General features: G+C 49.6%; 1 protein-coding gene across 2 annotated transcripts in view; it reads right to left on the reverse strand.

Moving 5' to 3' along the window:
• Positions 1-11,135, reverse strand: part of Mrc2 (mannose receptor C-type 2) — a 56,348-nt gene extending 45,213 nt beyond the window's left edge. For both annotated transcript variants that reach the window (XM_048445952.3, XM_048445951.3), the window contains exon 1: positions 10,884-11,135. In XM_048445952.3, coding sequence (XP_048301909.1) covers positions 10,884-11,007 — 124 coding nt within the window. In that variant the 5' untranslated portion in view covers positions 11,008-11,135. The remainder of the gene's footprint in view (positions 1-10,883) is intronic.
• Positions 11,136-23,736: the final 12,601 nt, after the last annotated feature.

The following is a 23,736-nucleotide window of genomic DNA, read 5'->3' on the forward strand; positions in this document are numbered from 1 at the left end:
TGCAGTTTTGTTTAAATTAGTTAACTGTTAACTGCAGCCCTGCGGACATTAAACTGTGCTGCTGAAGGCCTAGAGACGGAACCAAATTTAAGATCAAGGTGTCTTTTACAAACTGTATCAATAAGGTCAAAGTGGGTGTAATAGACAGACCTGCAATCCTAGCACTTAAAAGGCAGAGGCAGGAGGATTGTGAGTCTGGGCCCACCTTGAGCTATACAGTCAGAACCTGGACCCTAAAGCGCGCGTGTGTGTGTGGGGGGTGGCATAGGAGAAAAGGTAAAGAAAATATATGCTTCCCAGATAAAAAACTTAAAATGGACATGGTAGCACATGCCTTTAATTCCAGCACTCAGAGCCCTCATGGGCAGAGGAGGTTTGTGAATTCAAGGCCAGTTTGATCTACATAAAGAGTTCCAGGCCAGCCAGGGCTACACAGTGAGACCTGTATCAATACAAACAAACCGAATAAAAATTTTAAATGGGGGCTGGAGACATAGGTTAGCAGTTGGGAGCACTGATTGCTCTTCCAGAGGACCCAGGGGAGCTTTCCCCACACCACTGTAGCAAGCTATAGGTTGCTCATCCACTACTGTGCACTACAGTACCAGAGCGCGTGAAGACACAAGCCACCAGTCTCCTGTGGAGAGCCCTTTCGGGAGTTTTTACTTGGGGCTAATACTCAGTTTGGGCTTTTTTGTTTGATTGCTTGTTTTTGAGACAGGGTTTCTCTGTGTAGTCCTGGCTGTCCTAGAACTCACACTACAGACCAGGCTGGCCTCAAATTCAGAGATTTGCCTGCCTTTGCTTCCTGAATGCTGGGATTAAAGGCGTGCACCACCACGGCCCACCTACTTTGTGCTTTTATGAATAGTGCAGCTATCAGCATTTTGCTTTTTTTTTTTAATCAAATGTAGTTTAAATTCCTTAGGTTATCTACAAACTACACAAAGGAAAAGGCACCTGGTGAGTGGAGCATCTGGGTGGGTGGAGCACCTGGGTGGGTGGGTGGAGCATCTGAGTGAAGAGCAGAGCACCTGGGTGAGGAGTGGAGCATCTGGGTGAGGAGTGTAGCACCTAGGTGTGTGGAGCACCTGGGTGAGTGGAACACCTGGGGGAGTGGAGAACCTGAGTGAGCGGAGCACCTGGGGGAGTGGAACACCTGAGTGAGCGGAGCACCTGGGTAAGTGAAGCACCTGGGGGAGTGGAGCACCTGGGTGAGGAGTGGAGCACCTGGGTGAATGGAGTGCCTGGGTGAGCGGAGCACCTGGGTAAGTGAAGCACCTGGGGGAGTGGAGCACCTGGGTGAGGAGCAGAGCACCTGGAGGAGTGGAGCACCTGAGTGAGCACCTGGAGGAGTGGAGCATCTGGGGGAGTGGAGCGGTCTGACAGACACCAAAGGAGATGCTCTGCTATCAATCAGTATCACACACACAAACACACACACACACATACACACACACAGGTGGGGAGCGGGGCAAAGTGGCACCAACGTGACGCAGTGGGAGGACGTGACACAGTGGGAGAACCCACATTCATGCGGCTTTCCCCACAAAAAATGTTAAAGACAAATTCAGTAATGGGTAAGGGATGCAGACCGCAATATTTACAAGACAGCTGACCTAGAGCTCAGAAGCGCAGCACGATGACAAGACAAACGGAACAGCCAAGCGGCGATGTCAGAGCGAAGGAAAATGCTGAAAGATGACATCTAAATTTAAAGCAGCCTTTAAAACCATTAATGAGGCAAGATGTAGAACTTCCAGCTACCTCTCCAGTGCCATTTCTCCCTGTACACTGCCATGTCCCACCATGATGATAACAGACTGAACCTCTGAACTGTAAGACAGCCAATTAAATGTTTTCCTTTATAAGAAAAAAAAAACATTAATGAGGCCCGGGGACATGATTCAGTCGGTGGAGCGCCTATCTGATACAAGGCTAGGATCATCCCTGCATTGCATAAACTGGTGGTGCCCGCGCCTGTAATCCAAGCACTGGGGAGATAAGAGCAGAGGGATCAATTCAAGGTTATCTTTAGTTACAGAGTTTGAGGCCAGCCTGGGCTACGTGGGAGCCAGTCTCAAAACAAAGCAGTAAACAGGGATGCAGAGAATCGCTAGGATCTCAAGGCCACCTTAGACTGCGTGGTAAATTCAAGACAAGCAGAGTTATGTGACAAGACCCTGACTCTAAAGAAGGAGGAGAGGGAGGAAGGAAAAGAAAAAAAAATTACTGGGAGCTGGGTATAGTGACAACTGCCTGTAACCTGAATGCTCCAGAAGGCAGAGGCAGGAGGATGGAGACTTTGAAGCTCGCCAGGCTACACAGTGAGATGGGATCTCAAAACAAAGAAGCAAATGCAAGTTGGGTGTGGTGACATGCACCTTAAATCTCAGGAAGCCAAGGGGAAGGCAGACAGAGATTCATGAGTTCCAGACCAGCCAAGGCAACTTAGGGAGACCTTCTCCAAAAAAACAAACAAAAACCAACACACACACATTAATGGGACAACTGGAAAATCCAAACATGGACTACATACTAGAAAAAACCCACTACATGTCATATCTAGAAAAAAGCCCACCGTATATCATTTCTCAGCTATGAAGATATTATGGGTACATATGGCTATGTCTGTACTGGGTAGTCTTCTGTTCACCAGGCACAAGCTGAAGTCATCCGAGAGAAAGGAACCTCAATTGGGGAAATGTCTCCATAAGATACAGCGGCAGGCAAGCCTTTGGGGCAGCAATTCTCAACCTTTGGGCCTCGCATATCAGATATCCTGCACATCTGATATCTACACTAGGATTCATACCAGTGATGAAATTACAGTAATGAAGTAGCAACAAAATAATGTCATGGATGGGGGCAGTCTTAGTTGGGGCTTCTACTGCTGTGAAGAGACACCATGACCACGGCAACTCTCATAAAGAAAACATTTAATTGAGGCAGTGGCTTCCAGTTTCAGAGGTTCGGTCTGTTATCAGAGTGGGACATGCGGTGTGCAGGCAGACATGGTGCTAGAGAAGTAGCTGAGAGTTCTCCATCTCTACAGGAAGTGGACTGAGACACCAGCGTAGTTTGAACATATATGAGATCTCAGAGCCCACCTCCACAGTGACACACTTCCTTCAACAAGACCATACCTATGCCAGCAAAGTCACCTCCATTTTCTCTCAAATCACCACAGAGTCACCACAATGTGAGGAACTGTATTAAGAGGTCACAGCATTAGGAAGGTTGAGAACCACTGCTTTCTTAATTAGTGACTGACGGGGATGGCCTAGTTCATTGTAGGTGGCACCATCCCTGGGCTGGTGGTCTTGGTCCTATTAGAAAACAGACTGGACAAGCCATGGATAGCAGTCAGTAAGTAGCACTTCTCCCTGGCCTCTGCATCAGCTCCTGCCGGCAGGTTCCTGCCCTGCCTTCCTTTGATGATGCTGTGGAAGTGTAAGCCAAATAACCCTTTTCCTCGCCAGATTGCTTTGGTCACGGTGTCTCATCACAGCTAATACTCACCCAAACTAAGACACGGTCTTTGCAGTTGACGAGTGGCTAAGTATTTGGATATGAAATGTTAGATTTCCCATGACTTGAGAAAGAACATGTTGTCTTGAGAAAGAACATGTTGAAACATTTTCCCCACACAACCTTATGTCCTTAGGATCCTCCCACAAGCTGCTGCATGAAGCTGGGGCTCATTCATTCACACGGAGCCAACTGTTTTGTATGTTTACTCTCGAATTCATTTGCCTGCATTTTCCTAGGCATTTCAGAGGGGTCTCTTAGCTGTCAGCCAAGTGTCTGTTCCTGCCAGAGATCTCAGAGCGGCCTGCTTTGTTTGTTCATTTTAATGAAATGCACTTTGTAAATGTCACACAAAATAAAACTGGTGAACATCTGACCCTTGGTTTAGGGCATGCACATGCTTGTGTGTGCACATATGTGTGTGTGTATGGATACACATGTGTACAGGCCATAGATTCTTATTGCGTGTCTTGCTCAATAGATTTTCTTCTGGGTCCTCTGCAGAAGCAGTCAGTACATGCTTTTAACCACTGAGCCATCCCTCCCCCTCTGAAAATGAATTTAATTTCTCGCCATCTTTGAACCTTCTACACACCAGTAAATCATCTGAATTCCTTCAGGAGTGTTTAGCTCCAAGTTGAAATTAAATTTCTCTTTTCTTTCTTTTTCTTCCTTTTTGGTGGGAGGTGCAGAGCTGGGAGCTGAACCCTGATCCTCTCTTCTCACATGCTAACCATGTTCTCCACCATTGAATGCCCTTCCCCAGCATTGTAAAATCCGTATTTTCCCAACATTTAAAAGTAAGGGTTTCATTTCCTATCGAAGTTTGTGCCCGGTGAGTCTCACATTGCATTTTTACAAGAGCTCAAAACTTTTCCTTCTGGAGATTAGCCTCTTCCAGTAGACTTCCTACCATTTATCTTAACCCAATGGCGTATGCGCTTCATGACAATGACACCATCTAACTAGTCTTTATTGTCTTTGGGGACACTTGTGCGCTCGCTTTAATTTCTTCCAACTCAATAAATATCTACTAAACACCACCGTGTCTCAGGCATTGAACCCGCCCCGCCGTGCAGGAATTAAAAAGTGGGATACAGCTTTGAGGTACACGTATGTGTTTAGTATATGTAAGCCCTCAGACAGACTCCCAGAATGCTCGCTTCCTTCAAAATACCCTGCTGAAAGAGAGGCGCTTCTAGGCGAGCAAGGGAGGAAGCAGCCACCCCAGGGCTGGGAAGGGTGGCAGCCACAAGATTCAGAGGAAGCTTCTGGCTGAAGGCGACCCTCCAGCCTCGGGCACTCACACTCAGATGTAAGCCAGCCACAGAGACAGACCTGCAGAAAGCCGCCAGCCCAGGCTCTGAGGAAAGCAAGCACACTGACGTTTAAGGGCAGTCTGGGACAGCCTTGGGTTTAGCACTGCCCACTCCAGGGACAAAGGCCCCCAGGCACCCACAATGAGGGCTAAGTAAGAAAGTGAAGTCACAGGGAGGAGAGTGTGGCAAATAAGGACCTGAGGGACACAGGGCCACCAAGGGTGGGATTCTCCATCTCCAATTTGGTAATTATATTTACTTTTTTTTTTTTTGAGACAAGGTTTCTCTGTAGCTTTGGAGCCTGTCCTGGAACTAGCTCTTATAGACCAGGTTGGCCTCAAACTCACAGAGATCTGCCTGCCTCTGCCTCCCGAGTGCTGGAATTAAAGGTGTGCACCACCACTGCCCGGCTACTTTTTATATTTTATATTTACAGGTGACTTTCAGATGCATACAGGCTTGAAGGGACACCAGGACCTGAGGTTGGGCGCCAAACACCCATGGAAACATCTGGCTGTGGAGTGATGGTTGCACCTGCTATCCAGAGCTGGGAGGAAGGGGCAGGATGATCACATGTGTGCCTGGTGCCCACGGAGGCCAGAAGAGGGCACTGGATGCCCTGGAAACCAGAGCTACAGATGGTAGTGAGCCGCTTGACTTGGGTGATGGAAACCACACCTAGGTGTCATGTGAGAGCGGTGAGCGTGTTTAACAGTGCTGAGCCATCTCTCCAGCCTAGGACTGAGGGTGCCGAGGACCGGATTTTATCATATTTGAGTCCCTTGATATTCATGGGTTTTCTTTCTATTAGCACTAAAACCGCAGTAACTTAGTGCCTGATAGCATATAGGACATGGATCTTAGGCATCTACCAGCTGACTTGTGTGTGACTCCCCTGTTCCCCCTCAAGGTGGCGTGTTCTTGTTCTCACTGACAAAAGAAGAACCAGAGCCTGGGGCCACACAGTTGGTCAATGAATTCCGTCTCAAGGATTCTGGGCCACTAATAGCTCCAGAGGACTGAGAGGGAAAGCGGATAGGCTGGATTACACCTACACCCCTGCTCAGTCCGCAAGACACCACACCAATTATCCTTCTAAACGCCTTGTGGACACCAAAATCTGGCTTAGAGTTTTCCCTGTAGGAAATAGTGTGGCTTGAACCTGAAATGTCCCCGAAGGCGTGTTACATAAAGTCTTGTTTGCCAAACTGATAGGCTCTGGGGAGTTGATTGGACTCTGAGGTCTCAAACCTCATCAATGGTTGCTGAACCCACCACACAGGAAATGGAACCTCACTAAAGGTGGTGGGGCGTTGGGGTGGAGAGAGGTTAAGAGTTGCTCCCTGGCCTGTGCCTGTTCCTCTTTCTGCTTTTCCAGCCACCAGGAGGCGGGTAGCTCTCTGCCACCTCCCTCCACCATGATCTTTGACCTTGCCTCAGGCTTAAAGCAACTTGAACCAAGTGACCGCAGACTGGTCCCAGAAACTGGGGACCAAAGTAATTTTCTCTTCCTCTTTAAGTTGTCTGTGCCGGGTATTTTACCACAGCAATGAAGAAACTAACACAACTCTCAGCCCATCACGGACGCAACCCACTACACCTCTCGGGACGCTTCCCAAGAAGTGCAAGAGGTGCCGTCCTTCGCTATTCTTAGGTTTACAGTTGTCGGGGATGGCTGGGGTTGTCTCCTCTCCTAGGAATTCTCAGGATCTATTGAGTCTTGAGGGAAAGCTCAGGGGAACTCGGGAAGGACCTGCTTGGCGGAAGGTACAGTGGGCAAAGGCCTGGAGGTGAGAGGGACTCAGAGAGGATGAAGCAGAGCATGCTGGGAAGGTGACAGGGAGGCTGGGGTGGGGTGGGGTGGGGTTGTGGTTTCACAGATGCCAGAAGAGTGAAGGAGAAAGAGGCTGTCAGAAAGTGTGGGTCAAGCCAGTGGAGGATTTGCCTTTTTATTTTTTTTTAATTAGATTTAATTGGTGTGGGTACAAATGTTTTGTCTTGCATATATGTCTGTGCACCACGTGTGTTCCTGGTGCCTTCAGGGGCCAGAAGGTACCAGATCCCCAGGGTACTGGAGCGACAGACAGCTGTGAACTGCCTTAAGGGTGCTAGGAATCAAAACCTGGTCCTCTGGAAGAGTGCTCTTAACCACTGAGCCATCTCTCCAGCTTTGAGGGTCTGTACTTTGAAGGAGCAAAGCCAAGGGCCCCAGGAGAGGACAGAGTGGTCCTGAAGACTAAGGTAGAAAGAAACCAACCGTGAGTGCTCCAGCTGGGGCCCCGAGGAGCTGGCTGAAGAACGCAGCCCAGTCTACTTGCTAGGGTGTTGGAGCTGACTGTCCCCAGCTTTTCCGGGACCACAGACACGACCATGCAGCCCCTTCTAGCCTGCCGAGGAGTATCTAGAATCCTAGGATTTGCAGAGCTCAGGGTGACTTCCGAGAGCTATGTCACAACTCCAGTGGTCCATTCCACCCAGATTTATAGGACTCCGTTATGAGAAAGTGGACCCTCCTCATCTCATGAAGGCCTAAACAGGAACACATTTCCTACCACTGATATGCCCCCCAAGTCGAGGGGAGCCCCCCATGAGCCGTGCAGAACAGGGGTGGTTAGACTCAAAGGAAGAATAGGCTTTAGTCATCTTGATCTCATCACTGTACAGACTCAGGAAACACGAATGAATGAATGAATGAATGAATGAGCAAATGAATATGTGAGATCCTGACTTCGAGGAGCCGAGGTGCCTGGCTGGAGCACCTTTAGGCATTTGGCACTTTTTATCAATACCTCCTTGGGGAGGAACATCTTAGGGACCCCCCATCTTCCTGGCTGGTGTGAGCTGAGCAGTCTTCCTCTGCAGCCACGCCCCTTTGTTATGCTTCTGCCTCACACAGGCTTATGGGCAATGGAACCAACTGACTTGAGGCTGAAGTCTTAGCAGCTCAGAGCCAAAATAAACCGCTCTTCCCTAAGTTGTTTAGATGAAGGCACTGAGTCATAGTGACAAGCTAGCTAACATACATACGGCAGCGGTATCCTAAGTTTAGCGCTCCAGGGCAATTTTCCTGCCTTCTGCAGCACTTTTGTTTCAGTCCGGTACTGCGAGGTTTAGGCGCTCGCTCGCTCTTGCCTCACCTGTGCCCAGCTCCATTTCCCACTTTCTAGGGGTGAGGTCTTGACAAATCACTGAACAGCTTTAACTCTGACTCCCAGGGTAAGGTCTTCCCAGGGTTAGGAGCTCTGAGGAGCCACCACCATAGAAACAACCGCGGTTATTGTGGTCACTTCGCCCCTCCCCGATGTTCACACCAGTGATGGATTCAAGTGGAGAACCTGAGAAGTTCAAGGCTTCTCCATCCTATCCCGCAGTCACGCCAACTTGTGAGCACCGGACTTCTCTGGTATGAGCGCTTGGGACCAAACCCAGGCTTCCTACCCACTTCACACACCTTGCCCTTGCCCAGGAGAACTCAGGCTAGAACAGAAACCCAGCGCAGAGCACAGTGGCCTTGGCAGCTTGCTAGAGCAGGAAGGCAGAGTTTCCCGGGGAAGGACAGGCTGAGTCGGGCTCTGGCTGGACATGCAGAGGTTTGCCTAGTGACTCTGGTGGCAATGACAAGCACCCAATACCTCTCGGACGGAATGCCTGTTTCCTCTGAGTGCCCTTTCGACAGAAGTCCTTCGCCACGGGAGGACTTCCCAAGGCCTCCTGATGGCTCCACCTGGGCAGCAGATCCCCTCCTCCTGGGCAGCAGATCCCCTCCTCCAATCCAGAGCTCATTCTTGTTCTAAGAAACCTTCAGCACTTGGAGTCCCACGGTCAGCCTGCAAGTGGGGTCTTCATTGGGGCTGTCGAGGCACCCGGCCAGTTCTCCTTCAGGAACTAGGAAGCCTCCACATGATACTTAGTTGTACCACTCCCTTTCTGACCTGCTGTCTTTGACCCTCCCTGCTCCTCCTTGGACCACAGCCTCCTGTTTCTACTCATCAAGCATCCCTGGGCCCAGCCTTACACTTACTAGATGTGTCCGAAATAAACCATCAGATTCCTCTTAAGACTCCATTTTCTACTCTGCAAAATGGGTCCAAAGACACCTACCTCACCATTAAGTGAGAAATTGGGCGCTAAGCATGTAACGGGGCCTCCAGGCTGAGAAAGGGCACTCACCGATGGAGCCTTCACCCCACACCCATGGCTCAACCTCTGTCATTCTCCTGACAGATTTCATTTTCTCTAAGGATGCATCTTAACTCTTCTAAAGCACTCGGCTTGGTGCTGTGTCCATGGAGAGTGGACCAGCATCGCAGCAGGGGCTTGCTTTATGGGATCCCTGAGGAAGTAAAGATGAACCCACAGGCCCTGCACCAGTCTTCCAGATGAGGGGCTGAATGCTCCTGCCCTAACCCTGCCCACTTCCAGAATTTGGCTGGGCGTGTTGTAGGCACTGAGAGGGAAGCTGTGTGATGTCACCCTCCTGTTCAGGTGCTTCGGTGGCGGCTCCTCATCCCCAGCTCCTATAGCCCAGTCCAGGCTGGGGAGGGAAATCCAGAGAATGCAACAGCCCAGGCTATGGGTAGTTCGTGTGTAGGACACAGTCTGAGAGAGCAGGAACGGACAGAAGCAGAGACCAGGAATCACAGGGACACTGTAGGCCTCCTTTTCCTCCCTGACTGGGCCCCTCATCAGGCACCTCCACTCCCTCTGTCAAAAGCTCCCTGGGGGAAAAGACCGAGTCAGCATTCTCTGGCCCAGCTCTTTCCCAGGGCCTGGCTTTAAAATCCAGTCTAGGGCTCTTGGAATGGCCACCCTTTCCCTCCTCCCTCGGATCCTGCGGTCCTATACTCTTTACAGCAGAGAAGACCCAGAGGTGAGAGACAGGCCGCACATGCCTGCTTCCTTCCTGTCTGCCCAGGCTCCAGGTCCAGGTGGGTTGGGAGGTAGGTCATCTATATGACTGTAGTGAGGTCTTCTATGTGATTGTGGCTCACCCAGACCCTTCCTTTCCCCTTAGCAGATGCCCACAACACACCAGGCCACTGGGAAGGCCTCAGACTCTCCGAGGGTCCCTGGTCCTAGCCCAAAGAGCAGATGCTGTCCCAACCCTTTCCACTCACCCCAGCCCCCAATTAAATAAAAGGGGATGTGGAGGCAGCACCCAGTACATTTTTTTCTTTAACTTCTGAAAATTCTCTCGGGGATTTTCTGAATACCACCTATGTTCAGCTACTTCTCAAGAGGGACCCGTTTGACCTCACTTTTCAGTTACTTCTTGAGAAAAGAAGAAGAGAGAGAGAGCGGAAAAGAGAAGGGTATAGTATGGGGGCCTTGTGTGATTGGTTTCTGCGGGTTGTGATTTTGCATCTTTAGAAGCTCTTTTGCAGCTCTGGAGAAGTGCCAGTTTGGTCAGAAATGCTCACACCAAGTGAGAGCACGAACACACACACACAGGCGCACACACGGCCGCACATGGACACAAAACTGTCCCACTGGGTGCAGAAATCTTACACCACAAGCCGTCCTTGAAGACCAAGAAAGAAAATGTAAAGACCCTGCCAGACGCTGCCCAGGAGGCTGCCCTCTCACGTACAGAGTGTGAAACAATGCGCCTCTGGCTTTCCGGCTGCATCCCACCATACCCGGAGCAGCGCGGGGCGGACGCAGGGGTCCGGGTGGCCTGGACGCAAGTCGCCAGTCCTCCATCTCCCTCCCTCTCCCTCCCAGGCCGCAATGCCCAGGATCCCCTCCCCCGCCGCCTGCCACATCTGGTTCCACTCAGGTCCTCCCCCACCTCCAGGCGCGCTCCTCCTCCCATCTCCTTCGCTTCCAGAAAAGCGGAGACGATTTTTAAAAATCCAGTCTCACACACACACACACACACACACACACACACACACACACACACACAAACAAAAAAAAAAACTTTTCTCCAGAAAATAAGGGAGTCAGGAAAAAAAAAAAGAGGAAAAAGTCGAGAGGCCCCACTCTCCCTTGGGTTGGCCCCCGAAGTTGGCCAAGTTGGCAGCGCCTTACCCGGGAGGGCGGCGGGGGCGGTGGCGGCGTCCCCCGGGTGGCCGAGATGCAGTGCCCCGAGAAGCAAGAAGCAACGCAGCAGGTGACGAGGCCAGGGCGAGGGGGCCGGTCGGATGGGCCCCATCCCTGCGGCGCTCGGAGGACGCGAGGACCGAGGGCGCACGGCCCTGCGGCGCGCGGTGGCAGCCCTGATGCTGGGCTCGGATGACCGCCGGCGAGGGGCTCGCGTCCTCCTCCGGGTCGGGACGATGTGATGCCTCCCGGAGAGGAGGGAGGAGGCAGGCCCCACGGAGGGAGGGCGGAGGGAGGAGCGCCGAACCCGGGAGGAGGGTTTGAGGGGCAGAGGGGAAGGGAAGCGGGCAGCGTGGGAGGAGAAGGAGGAGGTGCGGGGGGCGCGGGGCTCGGGACCCGGCCCTAGGGAGCGCGCGTCTGGAAGGATCGGAGGGGGGCGAGCAGGAGAGGAGAATCAGCGTGGTCCACAAGGACCATCCTCAACGTGCGCTCTTTTATCTTCCTCCACTCTGCTTCTTAATTCCTTCCCGCCTCGTCTTCCCTCTCTTTTCTGCCCGGGCCTGAAGCCCCAGACGCTGCGTCACAGCTTCTCCTGCTGGCGCGGGCTGCAAAGCAACTGCAAAACTTTCCGCAGAACTTCACCGCGTGGCGAGACCTGGACTGCTGCGTGGCCTGGCCAACCGAGGACTGGGGCGCGCGACTGACTCAGGTGGCCAGACCTGAGTCTCCAGCACCCGCTCCATCCTGCCTCTTCTGCCTGTTTTTAGCCTCTAAGCACCAGCTCTTTTCTTTCCTAAGAAGACCCCCTCCCCTGGTCTGGTGGGGAAGAGGAGGAGCCCAGAATTCCGCCACCCTCGCAGAGACTGGGGGAGGGGAGGGCTCCCGTTGCCTGTCAACAGCGCAAACTAGTCTTAATCATCTTGTTTCAGCATGTGTGTGACTCCTGTGTCAGTGTCCACAGCACAAAGTGTGTAAGTGTGTAACACTTTAGTTAATTCCCCACCCCCCACCCCCCACCCCCCCGCATCCAGAGACCTGGGACAAAAACAGCCCACTGGATGTCCCAGAAGACCTACATCATTCCCAACAGCTGGGGTGCTGGCCGGTAGCACAGAAAACGGAAATTTCACGAAGACAATCAATCCAGTTACTTAGTATTATGCAACGGGTCAGATGGCAACGCAGAGCACTGGACACAGAGTCTGGATTTTGGAAAACAGTGCATACCTGATTTCCCAAAAAGCTTCCGAAGAGTCGCTTGGGGCAGGGCTGAGACAGCACAAAGACTCACCTTCTCCTGTCACAAGTGATCAAAACACTGTAAAACTGTAATACGTTTTATTGTTTCCTGAACGCTCCACTGTGGAGCTTTTTGGAAATAACAATTGTGTCTTTTCATTGGCTCCTGCTGTGGGCAATCTTTCCCTATCTCTGTAATAAGGCTCTGCTCCTTGGCCCTTCCAAGTTCTGGCAACTCAGATTCTTGGCTTACTATAGCCCACAAAGGAGCACCTGCAGGCCCCTGGGGAGGTGCTGCTGCCACACAGCCCTTACAGTCAGCCAAGGGAAGGAAGCCCCTTGCTCCACACAACCGCCCTGCGCCCCCTGGGGCCTACCTTCTTGGTTCCACATGTCTTGGGGCTCCTATACACACCTAGCCATGCTGGGACTGCTTTCTCTAGATAGCTCTCCTCACAAATCTTGTCACCTTTGTGGACTATGAGAATCTGCCAACTATAGGTAAATTGTGTCGCCCTAACTGAACAGCCTAATCCCAGGATGCTTCTGGAACAGAAATGGATCCCTCCTCCACCAGTCAGAGGACGTTTCGGTACTGCTCAGTTAGCAGAGCACAAGCCAACACCCTTGTAACAGAGTCCCAGGTCTTAGCACAACTGACTCCATGACGGAATGCCATTCGGGCAGCACCACCTGCCAAAAATGAAAACAAAAACCTAATCCATCAAAGTCCATAGTTCTGGGAAAGTCTCTAAATGTACTAATCTTTTTGTTGGCTTCTGTAGTTCTGCTTCTGGCTAGCTGTTCTTGTTAACTGAAGTATGTCAACCTAGGACATGGTTTTTGTGCTTAAGAGCTCACCCAGAGAAAGGCTGAGGGTTATAATGGGATCCCAAATATCCAGTGTAGAAAAAAGACTTTCTATTGGCTTAAGCCCATGTCCGTGAGAAGTCTTCTCTGGCGCATACCCCACATCAAAAGTGTGACATGGCTCTATCAAGTTGCCAGCACAGGACCCACTGTGTGTAAACATGAGAGGTGCCATTAGTCCTCTGTTGTCCCCTCACCAAGCATCGCCCTGTGCCAACTGCTGGGAAAACAAAGACATGCTCACAGTTGCAGCCTTGTGAGGTTCATTTGCTGGAAAAATAAAAACTAAACTTTCCGCCATATTCCCGGCTGAGGAGAGTGCTCAGGGGGCAAGAAGCCAGCAAGTGCAACATACTAGCAGAGTCTCGTTCAAGTCTGTTGTAGTCAGGACTGTTCACTGTATGCTGCCAACTGGTCATGTCTGTGACCACTACCTGGCTTAGATTCTTGGCAGAGAGCACAATCAAAACTGGACGATTGTCCTACACTGACTTCTGGCCCAGTCCTTCATGGCCTAAAGACCCTGTGAAGCCAACTTGGTGGTACCTAGCTGTAATTCAAGTATCTGGGAAGCTGGGCCAGGAGGATTGCTTAGAGTTCAAGGTCAACCTGGACTACATAGTTTCAGGCCACCTGGGCTAGGCTGTGAAACATTATCTCAAAACAAAAAACGGCCAACCCAGGGTCTAGAATTCATCCTAGACTGAGAGGTGGTCCTCATGCTCCTACATCAAGACAGGCAATAGAGACAGTTGAGTATTTAAGTTTCCAAGGCTACCCAGCCTGGCATATACAATAGCAAACAACATAAAAAGGTATCCCATCTTAAACGTGAAAGGTAACTGTCCTCTGATCTCCATATGCTACAGTATAGCATGCTTTGGCAGCTACCTGTGCACACACGTGTGCACACACAGACACATACATATACACGCACACACACACACAAAGAGAAAACAAAAGGATCTTGGGGCTCAGCTGCCAACAGAATACGATCACAGGCTGTCAGGAGGGCTGAAATTTGAGGCACTCAGTATCCAGACTTTCGTCTTCTTATAAAAAAGCACCAGAGCCTGTGCCGGTGGCCTACTCACCATGTAGAGGTGGGACAGTTCCCAACTGACAGCCTGTTATGTGCCAAGTTCCTTGCTAGATGCTTGGCACATAGACGGTCTCCTTCTGGATCTGGGGACTTGATACTAAGATATATCTTCAAATGTTTAATAAATTCACACTAATCTACCTATTATCTATGTGGAGTACCTTAGTATCAAGTCATTCACAGCTTTGGGACCCCTAGCGGTTCTGCTCCCTGAGCTCACAGTGACCAGTCAAAGGGGCCATGGTCAAAGGGGTCAAAAGGTCCAGTATCAAGACTTAAAACATTTACATGTCAGGGATGGCACAACCCAGAGTCTATGGAGCCATTCAGGAAATAGAATGCTCTCCCTACCGTCTTTGTTGTTTGGACATCTGGGGTCTCCCTTACTCGTGACCACCTTGCCTGCCTTGTTCCCTCTCAGTACCCATGAGATCTGTTCAGGCCACATTAATCATGATTGAGATACCAGATGCCACAAGAGGAAAATATAACCCCCACCGCCCCATCATCTGAATCTTTCCAAGTTTAACTATGTACAAAAATGGCATCCCGAAGTGTAAACAAGTCCCAATACAAGTGTCTTGATGCCTGTTGTAACTGGCTGATGACTGCATAGATGCATGTCCATAAACACTACCATGGGATGAATGGTGCAGAAGCCGGGCAACTGGTGTCTTTGCTCACGTTACATAAGGGTTGTCTGCACTCTCAGCATCCTCAGCAGCCAGTGATGCCCAGGGAAGCAATTCTACCTAGCAGGCCAGACCCACAGCGAAGCTTAGGAAAAGAGGACAAGGGACAGTGAGGATGTAACTGGATACTTGGGAGGAGGCTTACAAGACCTGGCCAGCTCTTGCTCCACGCAGCTACAAGTGTGAGCCCAAAGAGAAACACGGGACTGTTCCACTCCACCCTCTCCAAGTCAGAGTCTTGCCCAGCTCAGACTGACCTGGGTGGACCCCACCCTTTCTATCTCCTGACTCTGACACAGCAATCTCCCCACAAGGCTACTCAGGCAGACCTTCCACAGCTCAGAGACGGTCCCAGAGGGAGTGGGTTAAAGGAAAAAAGAAACTATTTTGAGAAGTCAGCTTCAAGATGTTCAAGTTTGACTGCAGGCTGTGTGGTTTTCGGAAATTTATCATTTAACCTAAAGGAGCCATCCCTCTCCTGTCCCATCACTGGGGAGCACTGTGGCCTTTGTTGTCTTTTGCTGACCTATCCATCATGGTCACCTGAGAATTCTGTCTACTGTCCCTAGGTCCTTCCCTTCAGGGGGACTCCCTGCCTGTCTTCCTCCAGCTCAGTCTGAAATCTGTGTTAGTGTAAACTGCTCCTTTGACTCTCAACCTGCCTTTAGCTCCCAGAGGCTAAGAGATGGTTGCAAGTCCCTTTCAGGATGCAAGACGTGCAGACTTCCTCCCCAAGTCTAGAGTCCAGATTTTGACTCCCAGGACTTTGGGGTACAAACTCCTACTTAGAGAAGCCACAGGAATGTGCCAGCTGTCAGCAGGACCCTGGAGTAAGCTCAGAGCAGACAGACCAGGGACTGAGAGCTCAGGCTGCCACAGGATCCGAATGCTCACGTCTCATAGGCTCATTGCCCTTAGCTCAGTTTAGGATTCAACAGGATTCAGATACAAGCTGGTGATGGAGTTCAGGGAGGGTAGAGGCTCACCTGAGGCACCACAGCAAGTAAAGGAGAGGACCAAGGAATGAGCTGAATAAAAAAAAAAAAAAAAACTGCAGTTGGGTGGGACGGAGTCTCCAGAACTTTCTGTCACCCAGCTGGTGTGCAGGTATCACCCTGGGTGCTCTCCAAGGCCTCCCCAACCTGGAATGTGGTGCCTCTGCGCCGACAGCCTGAAAAAGGTGTACACTTCACCTCTGGGACTTCTGCTCTCCTTTCCTCTGGTCCACGCTTGCAAACTCGGAAGACTGAGACGAGAGACCCTCTGTGACTGCGAGGCCAGCCTGGTCTACAGCGAGTTCCAAGACAGCTTCGGTTAGAATGGGATCCTGTTTCAAGCCAGATTGGGTCCAGTCCCTTCAACAGTGACCCAAAAATTTTGAACTTTCCTTTTAAGTTCAAAATGCTCAACTGCTCCAATCCACCCTTGACCTTTGGTGGAGTAGAGCCCTAGACTAAAAGGAACCAAGTGGCTGTGTCCAGCTGGCCCAGCGTCTCCACTCCAGGCCGAAGAGCTTGGCTAGCCTTTCCCCAGCCTCGAGTGTACACTGGGCACCTGGAGAGCTTGGGTCTGTTCTCCAGGTGTTTACTGGGTGCGGCACACGTGAAAGTTCTTGTCTGTGGAATGTCGACTGGGTGAGATAGTAGTTAGAACAGGCTGTGGGTTGCCATCCAGGAATCTTTTTCTTTTTTCTGTTCATAAGATTTTTCATTTTTGGCCAGGTGTGGCAGTGCCCGCCTTTAAATCCCAGCACTCCGAAAGCAGAGGTAGGCAGATCTCTGTGAGTTCGAGGTCAGCCTGGTCTACAGAGTGAGTTCCAGAACAACCACTGCTGTTATACAGAAAAGCCCTATCTTGAAAAACAAAAACAAAAAAACTCCCAACCTCCCCACCCTCCCCAAAAAAACCCAAAAAACAGCAAGAAAAAACTAAATTAAAGTTTTTAAATTTTAGTCTGCTGTAGTGGCTCACACTTTATTTATTTATTCATTCATTCTTCTGGGTTTTTGGGTCAGGGTTTCTCTGTAGCTTTGGAGCCTGCCCTGGAACTAGCTTTTGTAGACCAGGCTGGCCTCAAACTCACAGAGATCTACCTGCCTCTGCCTCCCGAGTGCTGGGATTAAAGGCATGTACCACCACAACCTGGCTGTGGTGTACCCTTTAATTTCTGTATTCACGAGGCAGAGGAAGGCAGATCTCTGTGAGTTAAAGGCCAGCCTGGTCTACAAAGTGAATTCTAGGACAGCTAGAGCTATATAATGAGACCCTGTCTCAAACAAAACAAGAAATAATAATTGACAAGTACTGAATTCCTACTTATTGGGTTCCTCTGCTGATGCAATAAGTCAAATCAAACAGAATTAATAAGTCCAGATTTTAATAAATAGAGCAAAGCAACTTCGGGTGACTCTCAGAAACAGGTCTGGCAACCAGGTCTTAAATACCCTGAAGATTTGGTATTGAGCTGCTCCAGGGGAGGAGGTGACCCTTGGTGGGCTTTCTGAGGAGCAGGGTCTGGAATGAGAGGAGTGAAACTGAGCGGAGATTCCCAACAGTAATAATTTTTTAATGTGTATGAGTGCTTTCCCTATATGTATGCCTGTGCATGTGTGTGCCTGGTACCTGTGGAAGTCAGAAGAGAATGTCAATAACCTGGTACTGAAGTTACAGACAATTGTCTCTCTATGTGGATGCTGGGAATTAAACTTGGGTTCTATGAGGGAGCAGCCAGTGCTCTTAACTGTTGAGCCATCTCTCAAGCCCCTTTACTTTTTTCTTTTTAAAGACAACTGTGTAGCCTTGGCTGTCCTGTAACTCACTCTGTAGACCAGGCTGGCCCCAAACTCAAGAGATCCGTCTGCCTCTGCCTTCCTAGTGATGGGATGTAAGGTGTTCCCCACCTTCTAGCTGCTTTTGTTTTTGAGACAGGGTCTCACTATGCAGCCCTGGTTGTTCTGGACCTCACTCTGTAGTTTAGGCACGAACTCAGAGATCCACCTGCCTCTGTCTCCCAAGTGCTGGGATTAAAGACATGCACCACCCCCAGCAGCATCCAGGAATCTGAACCTGACTGCTCTTCAGGATCTGACCTAGTCACTCAGGCTCCCCACACAATCCCTGACTAATATGCTATCTTGGTCTTACCACCAAGGTCCCTCCCCCACCTATCAGGCCTGACTTGTCCCTCATAGGCACTCAGCAGGCAGTAATACAATTAGACAACCTGGTGGAGAGAGGCAAGAAAGCTAAAGGATCACCAGAGCCCAGAGGCACCTTTCGAGTTCCCAGGGTCTGCATCTCTCATGTATGGGATTCAGCATACTCCCGAGCGTAGTATTTGATGGATACCCGTTTCTCCATAGATGTGTTCTGAGCAGATGAGTAATTTTCTCATGTGGCATTTATGGCCCTGATTGTAAGTTGTAGAGTGGTGGTCTGAATCTCACACAAAGCTCTACTGTCACTGTTCTACAATTTTAAGCCTGGGCATGTTTTGTCTGGCTATCACAATGGTCCGAATCTTCCCTCAGTGAGCAGTCAAGACAATCCCCCACAGCCACAGCCACAGGGCAACCTGATCTAGATAACTCATTAATATTTCCCAGGAGATTCTGGGTTCTATCCATTTGACAGTTAAAACTAACCAGCAAATGTGGGCAGGGGCCCAGGTAGCAGGACTACTTTGAGATCATAGGAAGCTCTGAAGAGTCTGTGGACATAGGTGGACGGCGGTGGTGCATGGCCTTTAATTCCAGCACTTGTGAGGCAGAGGCAAGAGGATCTCTGAGTTAGAAGCCAGCCTGGTCTACAGAGTGAGTTCCAGGACAGCCAGGGCTATACAGAGAAACCTGTCTCAAAAACAAAATAAAACCAACCCCCAAACCAAAACAAAGCAAAGACTCTGTTCACACAAAGAGCCATGGCTTCTGGAGCTAACTAGGAGGGACACACCTTTCTTATCTTCCAGTAGCAAGACCTTACCCTAGGGAATTGGCTCAGTGACAGAGACAGTAACAGTAACTAGCCATACCTGTTGTTCACACACACCCCGTGCCATCTTTAAGCTTATATAGTAAATATATAAGTAAATCAAGGCAGAGAGAATCATTCCCATTTATCCATTTAAGACAGTTTCTAGGAGTGGGACAGGAAGAACTATGCCTTCTAGATCTTTGTGTGTATGTGCTCATGTGTTTGGGTGAACATGCATGCATGTATACTGCCCTGTGTGTGGAAGCCAGGTCAACATCAAGGGTCTTCTTCAGTTGCTCTGCTCGTTTATTTATTTTGAGGTAGAGGCTTGTTATGTAGTCCTGGCTTGCCTGCAACTCATTATAGACGAGGCTGGCCTCAAACTCAGAGATCTGCCTGTATCTGCCTTCCAAGTGCTGGGATTACAGGTTTGCACTACCATGTGGGTGTTGGGGATCTAAACTCGGGTCCTCATGCTTGCCTCACGAGCACTTTACCAACCAAGGCATCTCTCTAGGCTCTATGGCTTCCTGATTTATAAGCAAGATAACAAGACCAAACTAGGGGTGGTAAAACATGCTAGTCAACTTGAAATATGGCAAGAATCCATCTTTAAACATATAAATACACACACACACATATACACACACATACACACATGTATATATTCTGAAGAATACATATAAATCAAAAATGACAGGACTAGATACGAGGGAACCCAAGTGATTCTGTGAAGCCACATCTCCATTCTCTTCCTGCTGGTCCCCTCTAGTCCAGGACTGCAGAAGCAGGGCTGCTGCCCAGATCAGCTGCATTTCCATGTAGACTCCTGAATCAGTTTCTTAGTCTCTAACAGCACCAAGGCCCCTTCTCCTCTACATTGCCTCCTCCCCCAGGCAGGCTCCAGGGAAAGAAAGCTTGAGAGACTAGCAGACCTGAGGTTAACAGTCTTCTAACTGGACACTTAACTACCACACCAAGGGGCCTGACCCAGGGCCAAATGGGTGGGGTTGAGTTATCCACTAGCCCACTGCTCTCTGACCCCTTCTCACCATGGGGTCTCCCGCCCAGAATCTTAGACACACACACATCCCTGGCAGACTCCAGTCTGTCTAAGGCCCCTGCTGGGCTCCGCTGCACAAAAGCACTCTTGTATTCCCAGCCCCCACCTGGCCCCAGACTTGCCTGTTTTCCCAGTCTCTGGCAGGTTCCCTCAATCCTCAGGCCTCTCCCCCTTTAACCCTGTTCACCCCTCCAAAGAGCTTGCAGCTCATCTGTGCTCACCCCTGATCCAGACCGCCTGTTGAAGCCATCTCTCTCCTGTAGCCCCCTGGGCCCCTCAGGTATAAGGAAAACCTGATGAACTAACTCAGAAGATAACCGCTGGCTTCAGGGTTTGAGGCTTCCAAGGTGAGCAGCTTTGCCCGAGAGTACTGTTATGGCGCCTGCGATGGGGTATGTCTAAGGCCTTGCAGTCCCCCGTAGTGACACAGTGTCTAACAACAGTCCAGAGGTCTTGAGCTTAAGCTAGACCTGATTCCCAAAGATAAAAATAAGACAGGACTCATCTCCTCTGCAGTTGGGTGGGTTCCAAAGAAGCCAGAAACCTACTGTGTGCGATGCCTTGGGTTCCATCTGGCTGCTCCGGTAAGCCAGATTCTGCCACCCATCTTTAATAGGCCAACTAAAAGAGTTGAAAATAGTGAAAAGCAGAAAAAAAAAGATTTATTCAATGTAGCCACATTGCGAAGAGCAACAAAGAGCTGCAGTGACCATCCAAGTCTATCTCTGGAGTCCAATGTGAGGTTTAAGCTTAAACAGAAACCAAGAGATATGCATGATTAAGCAGTCCTGGTCCAGGGGTGGCCCTGCTGCCAGTGACACCTCTCCTCTGAGTGCTGTGACAAGTTGCAAATCTTTTTCCAGGTTCTGAGTAGCCCAGGCTTTAGATGATTTTTCTTTCTAAGTATAAGATTCCCTGGGAAGTTCAGATTTCTTGGGTGCATTTGTTGCTACATAGTCCCATAATCAAACAGAAGGACGGTTGTCTTTTTAATATAGCCTCACACCTGCCAGGCAGGCTGGCTATACTGGCACTGCTAAGAGAACTCACAACCATCTTCTTCAATGACCCTGCCATAGCCACTCCAGGGCGGGCAGGCAGATGGGCAGAAACAGCACCGTTCAAGGCTCATCCTGCCCTAGGTGTCTAACTGTCCATAGCTATGTTCTCAAACATGCGCCTGGATCAGTACCACCTAGAAGGAACGGAGAAATTTAAGCCTCTACCGGCAGTTTTTGACAGTGGGTGGGATGGGGGCTCCAGACTCTATACATCAAACTCCCAGTGTTGATGCTCCCAGACTCAGCCAGAAACCATCTTCCAGGCGGAATGAGACCCATTGACTGACACTGAATGGCCAAATGATCTCCTGCCAATGTAGCAAGAAGGTTCTGAACTTGAAACCAGTGAACTCAGGGGTTCCAAACTCAGCTCCTCTTATAGGGTCTTGTCATTTTTTTTAAAATATTTTTTATTTAAGGTACTCCTGTGTATCAGGCCTATTACCTATCTTCTACCTAACTTATTTCCACACAGTACAAGATATCCCTGAAGCTTGCAAAATAGATTTGAATTCAGGTCCAACTTTAAAGCCTGAGTGAGTTTGTCTGAAGAAATGACAGAAGAGGATGATGAAGAAGAGGAAACGCTTGGGAGAGAAGAAATGCGTCTCAGAAAGAAAAGAAAACCACAAAAGTGCCCAAAGTTACATGTGTGCCCAAAGTTACATGTCATCTTCTTAGAAGGACGCCACAGTGCTTGCTTCTAGCTCTAGGAGCTTAGATAACTGTTTACAGACAGTTGTTTTCTAAACTAAGACACACAATGCTCTAACTGCTAATCTCAGCTAGAAGAAAACTTGCCCCTCCCAGACTACAGTGAAGGAACAGATGTGTCTCCGAAAGATAGCCAGTATTGCAGGTCAGTCACAGCAGTGGGGTTCTTACAGCTTAAGAGCCCAACTCCTTCCCCTGAGGCCCCCATATTCTGTCTCTTCTTAGGCCCAGGCTCTCATGGGACAGGGAGTCCACAACCAGGCCTCCATCCAGTATGCTATTCACTGCCGTATCTCCACCACCAAGGCTAATTCTTGGCATGTAAGAAGCACACAGTGTTATTCCATTGGGACACTTTAAGAACTAACCATGCCCACCCCAGCCACTTCTGACCCCACCTCCCCCCACCGCCATCTTCTCTCTCGCATGTGTGCGTGTGTGTTTGTTTCGTGTCGTGTGTACGTGTGTCTTTGTTCTCTCTATGTTTGTCTATGTCTCCCTTTCTTTAAGTAATAAATGTCTAGCTTTATGTATAGCCTTATGTCCATTTACTCTGCCGTTCACCGCATCCAGCCGCCTTACTCTGCTGCTCGCCTGGGGACCCTGACTCCCCCGGCCGCATGGCGCTGCCACCCTGGAGATCTTGCGGGGACCCACAGCCACTAGCAGCTGCTCCGCGAGCTGCCCGGGACCTCCCATCATCATATTATTTTTTAAAAAGAACAATACACAGTACATGAATCAACACATTCCTAATACACCTGTAGGACCCGTGGGAACCCTACCAGCTATCAAGATTCCCAGGGCTATCCCCCTGATAATAAGAGAGGGTCCTGTGTGAAGCTGGAGAATCTGAACGAAACCAAGAGGCTGGGAATTAATTTCTTTAAAAAATTACATTTATTTATTTGTGTGTGGGTTATGGTAGTACCAAGGTAGGTATGTGGAGGTCAGAGGACAATTTGTAGGAGTCAGTTTTTTCTTATCACCCTAAAATTCACTTATTATAATTTATTTTTAATCTATATCCTTTATTGGGAAAAGCCAAAAACAGTATGGATAAACAGTATAAACTTAATTATAAACTATAAATTAGTACTTTTATTGTTGTTGTTGTTTTAGACAGGGTTTCTCTGTGTATAGTCCTGGCTGTCCCGGAACTCATTCTGTAGACCAGGCTGTCATCAAACTCACAAATATCTACCTGCCTCTGTCTCCTGAGTGCTGGAATTAAAGACCATGCATCACCACTGCCTGGCCATAAATTAGTACTTTTTTTGGTCACTGTATGCAGGAGAGTCCTGCCATGGGCCACACGTGTCCTGGGACAGTCACGAGTTCAGCCCAGCATACTTGTAGATGACAGTTACATCTCGATGTTAAAAGGATGGATGTGCTGGAGACAGTAAATCAACACTGTGGCAATAAAGGACTAAAGTTTAGAGAAGGTGAAACTCACATTAGAGAAGCCCTCTTTGCCTGCTACTTCAAGTGAAGAGGTCAGTTTGTGTATGTCCTCTGGGGCTGCTCCAGGCAGTGGGAAGATCCCTGTGTGCCCAGACTCAAGTCAGGCCAGCCAGGAGACAGACTGAACCACAGCAAAGAGAGAGGGTACTCTTCTTCAGGATGAGAGGAGAGGCAGACCATAAAGCAAGCCCTGGCACACACTGATAAGAGCATAGAAAATGGGGCAGGAAGTGAGGGAAGACCTAAAGAAACAGCATCCTTTTTCCCAAACCAAGTCAAACATTAAAACCTGCAGAATCACTAGATGAAGGGTAAAAGGTACAAACCGAGTTCCTTTGAGTTAGCTGAAATGGCTTCTGCTTCAGCCTCTCTTCATACGCGTGGACACTATCCCATCACTGCTGAGCACTCTGCTTAGCTACCTGAAGACAGTCACCGGGCAGAGGAGGCTAGCAGTTTAGCTGTAGAGTGTTTGCTTGCCTGGCCATATATAAGGCCTTGGGCTTCAGTCCTAGCGTTTGGTCGGGTGAGGGGTACACACAAAATTTGTATTTCAATAAAAAAAAATAGTTGTCTTAAAAGCTGGGGACATCAAAGCCTCAGGAGCTAACTTTTTCTTCAAAATGCCATGTGACAAGACCTGCCTATAAATTTCCTTTGG

This window comes from Myodes glareolus, chromosome 9 (genome assembly GCF_982192425.1).
Source record: "Myodes glareolus chromosome 9, mMyoGla1.1, whole genome shotgun sequence".
Lineage (NCBI taxonomy): Eukaryota > Metazoa > Chordata > Mammalia > Rodentia > Cricetidae > Myodes > Myodes glareolus.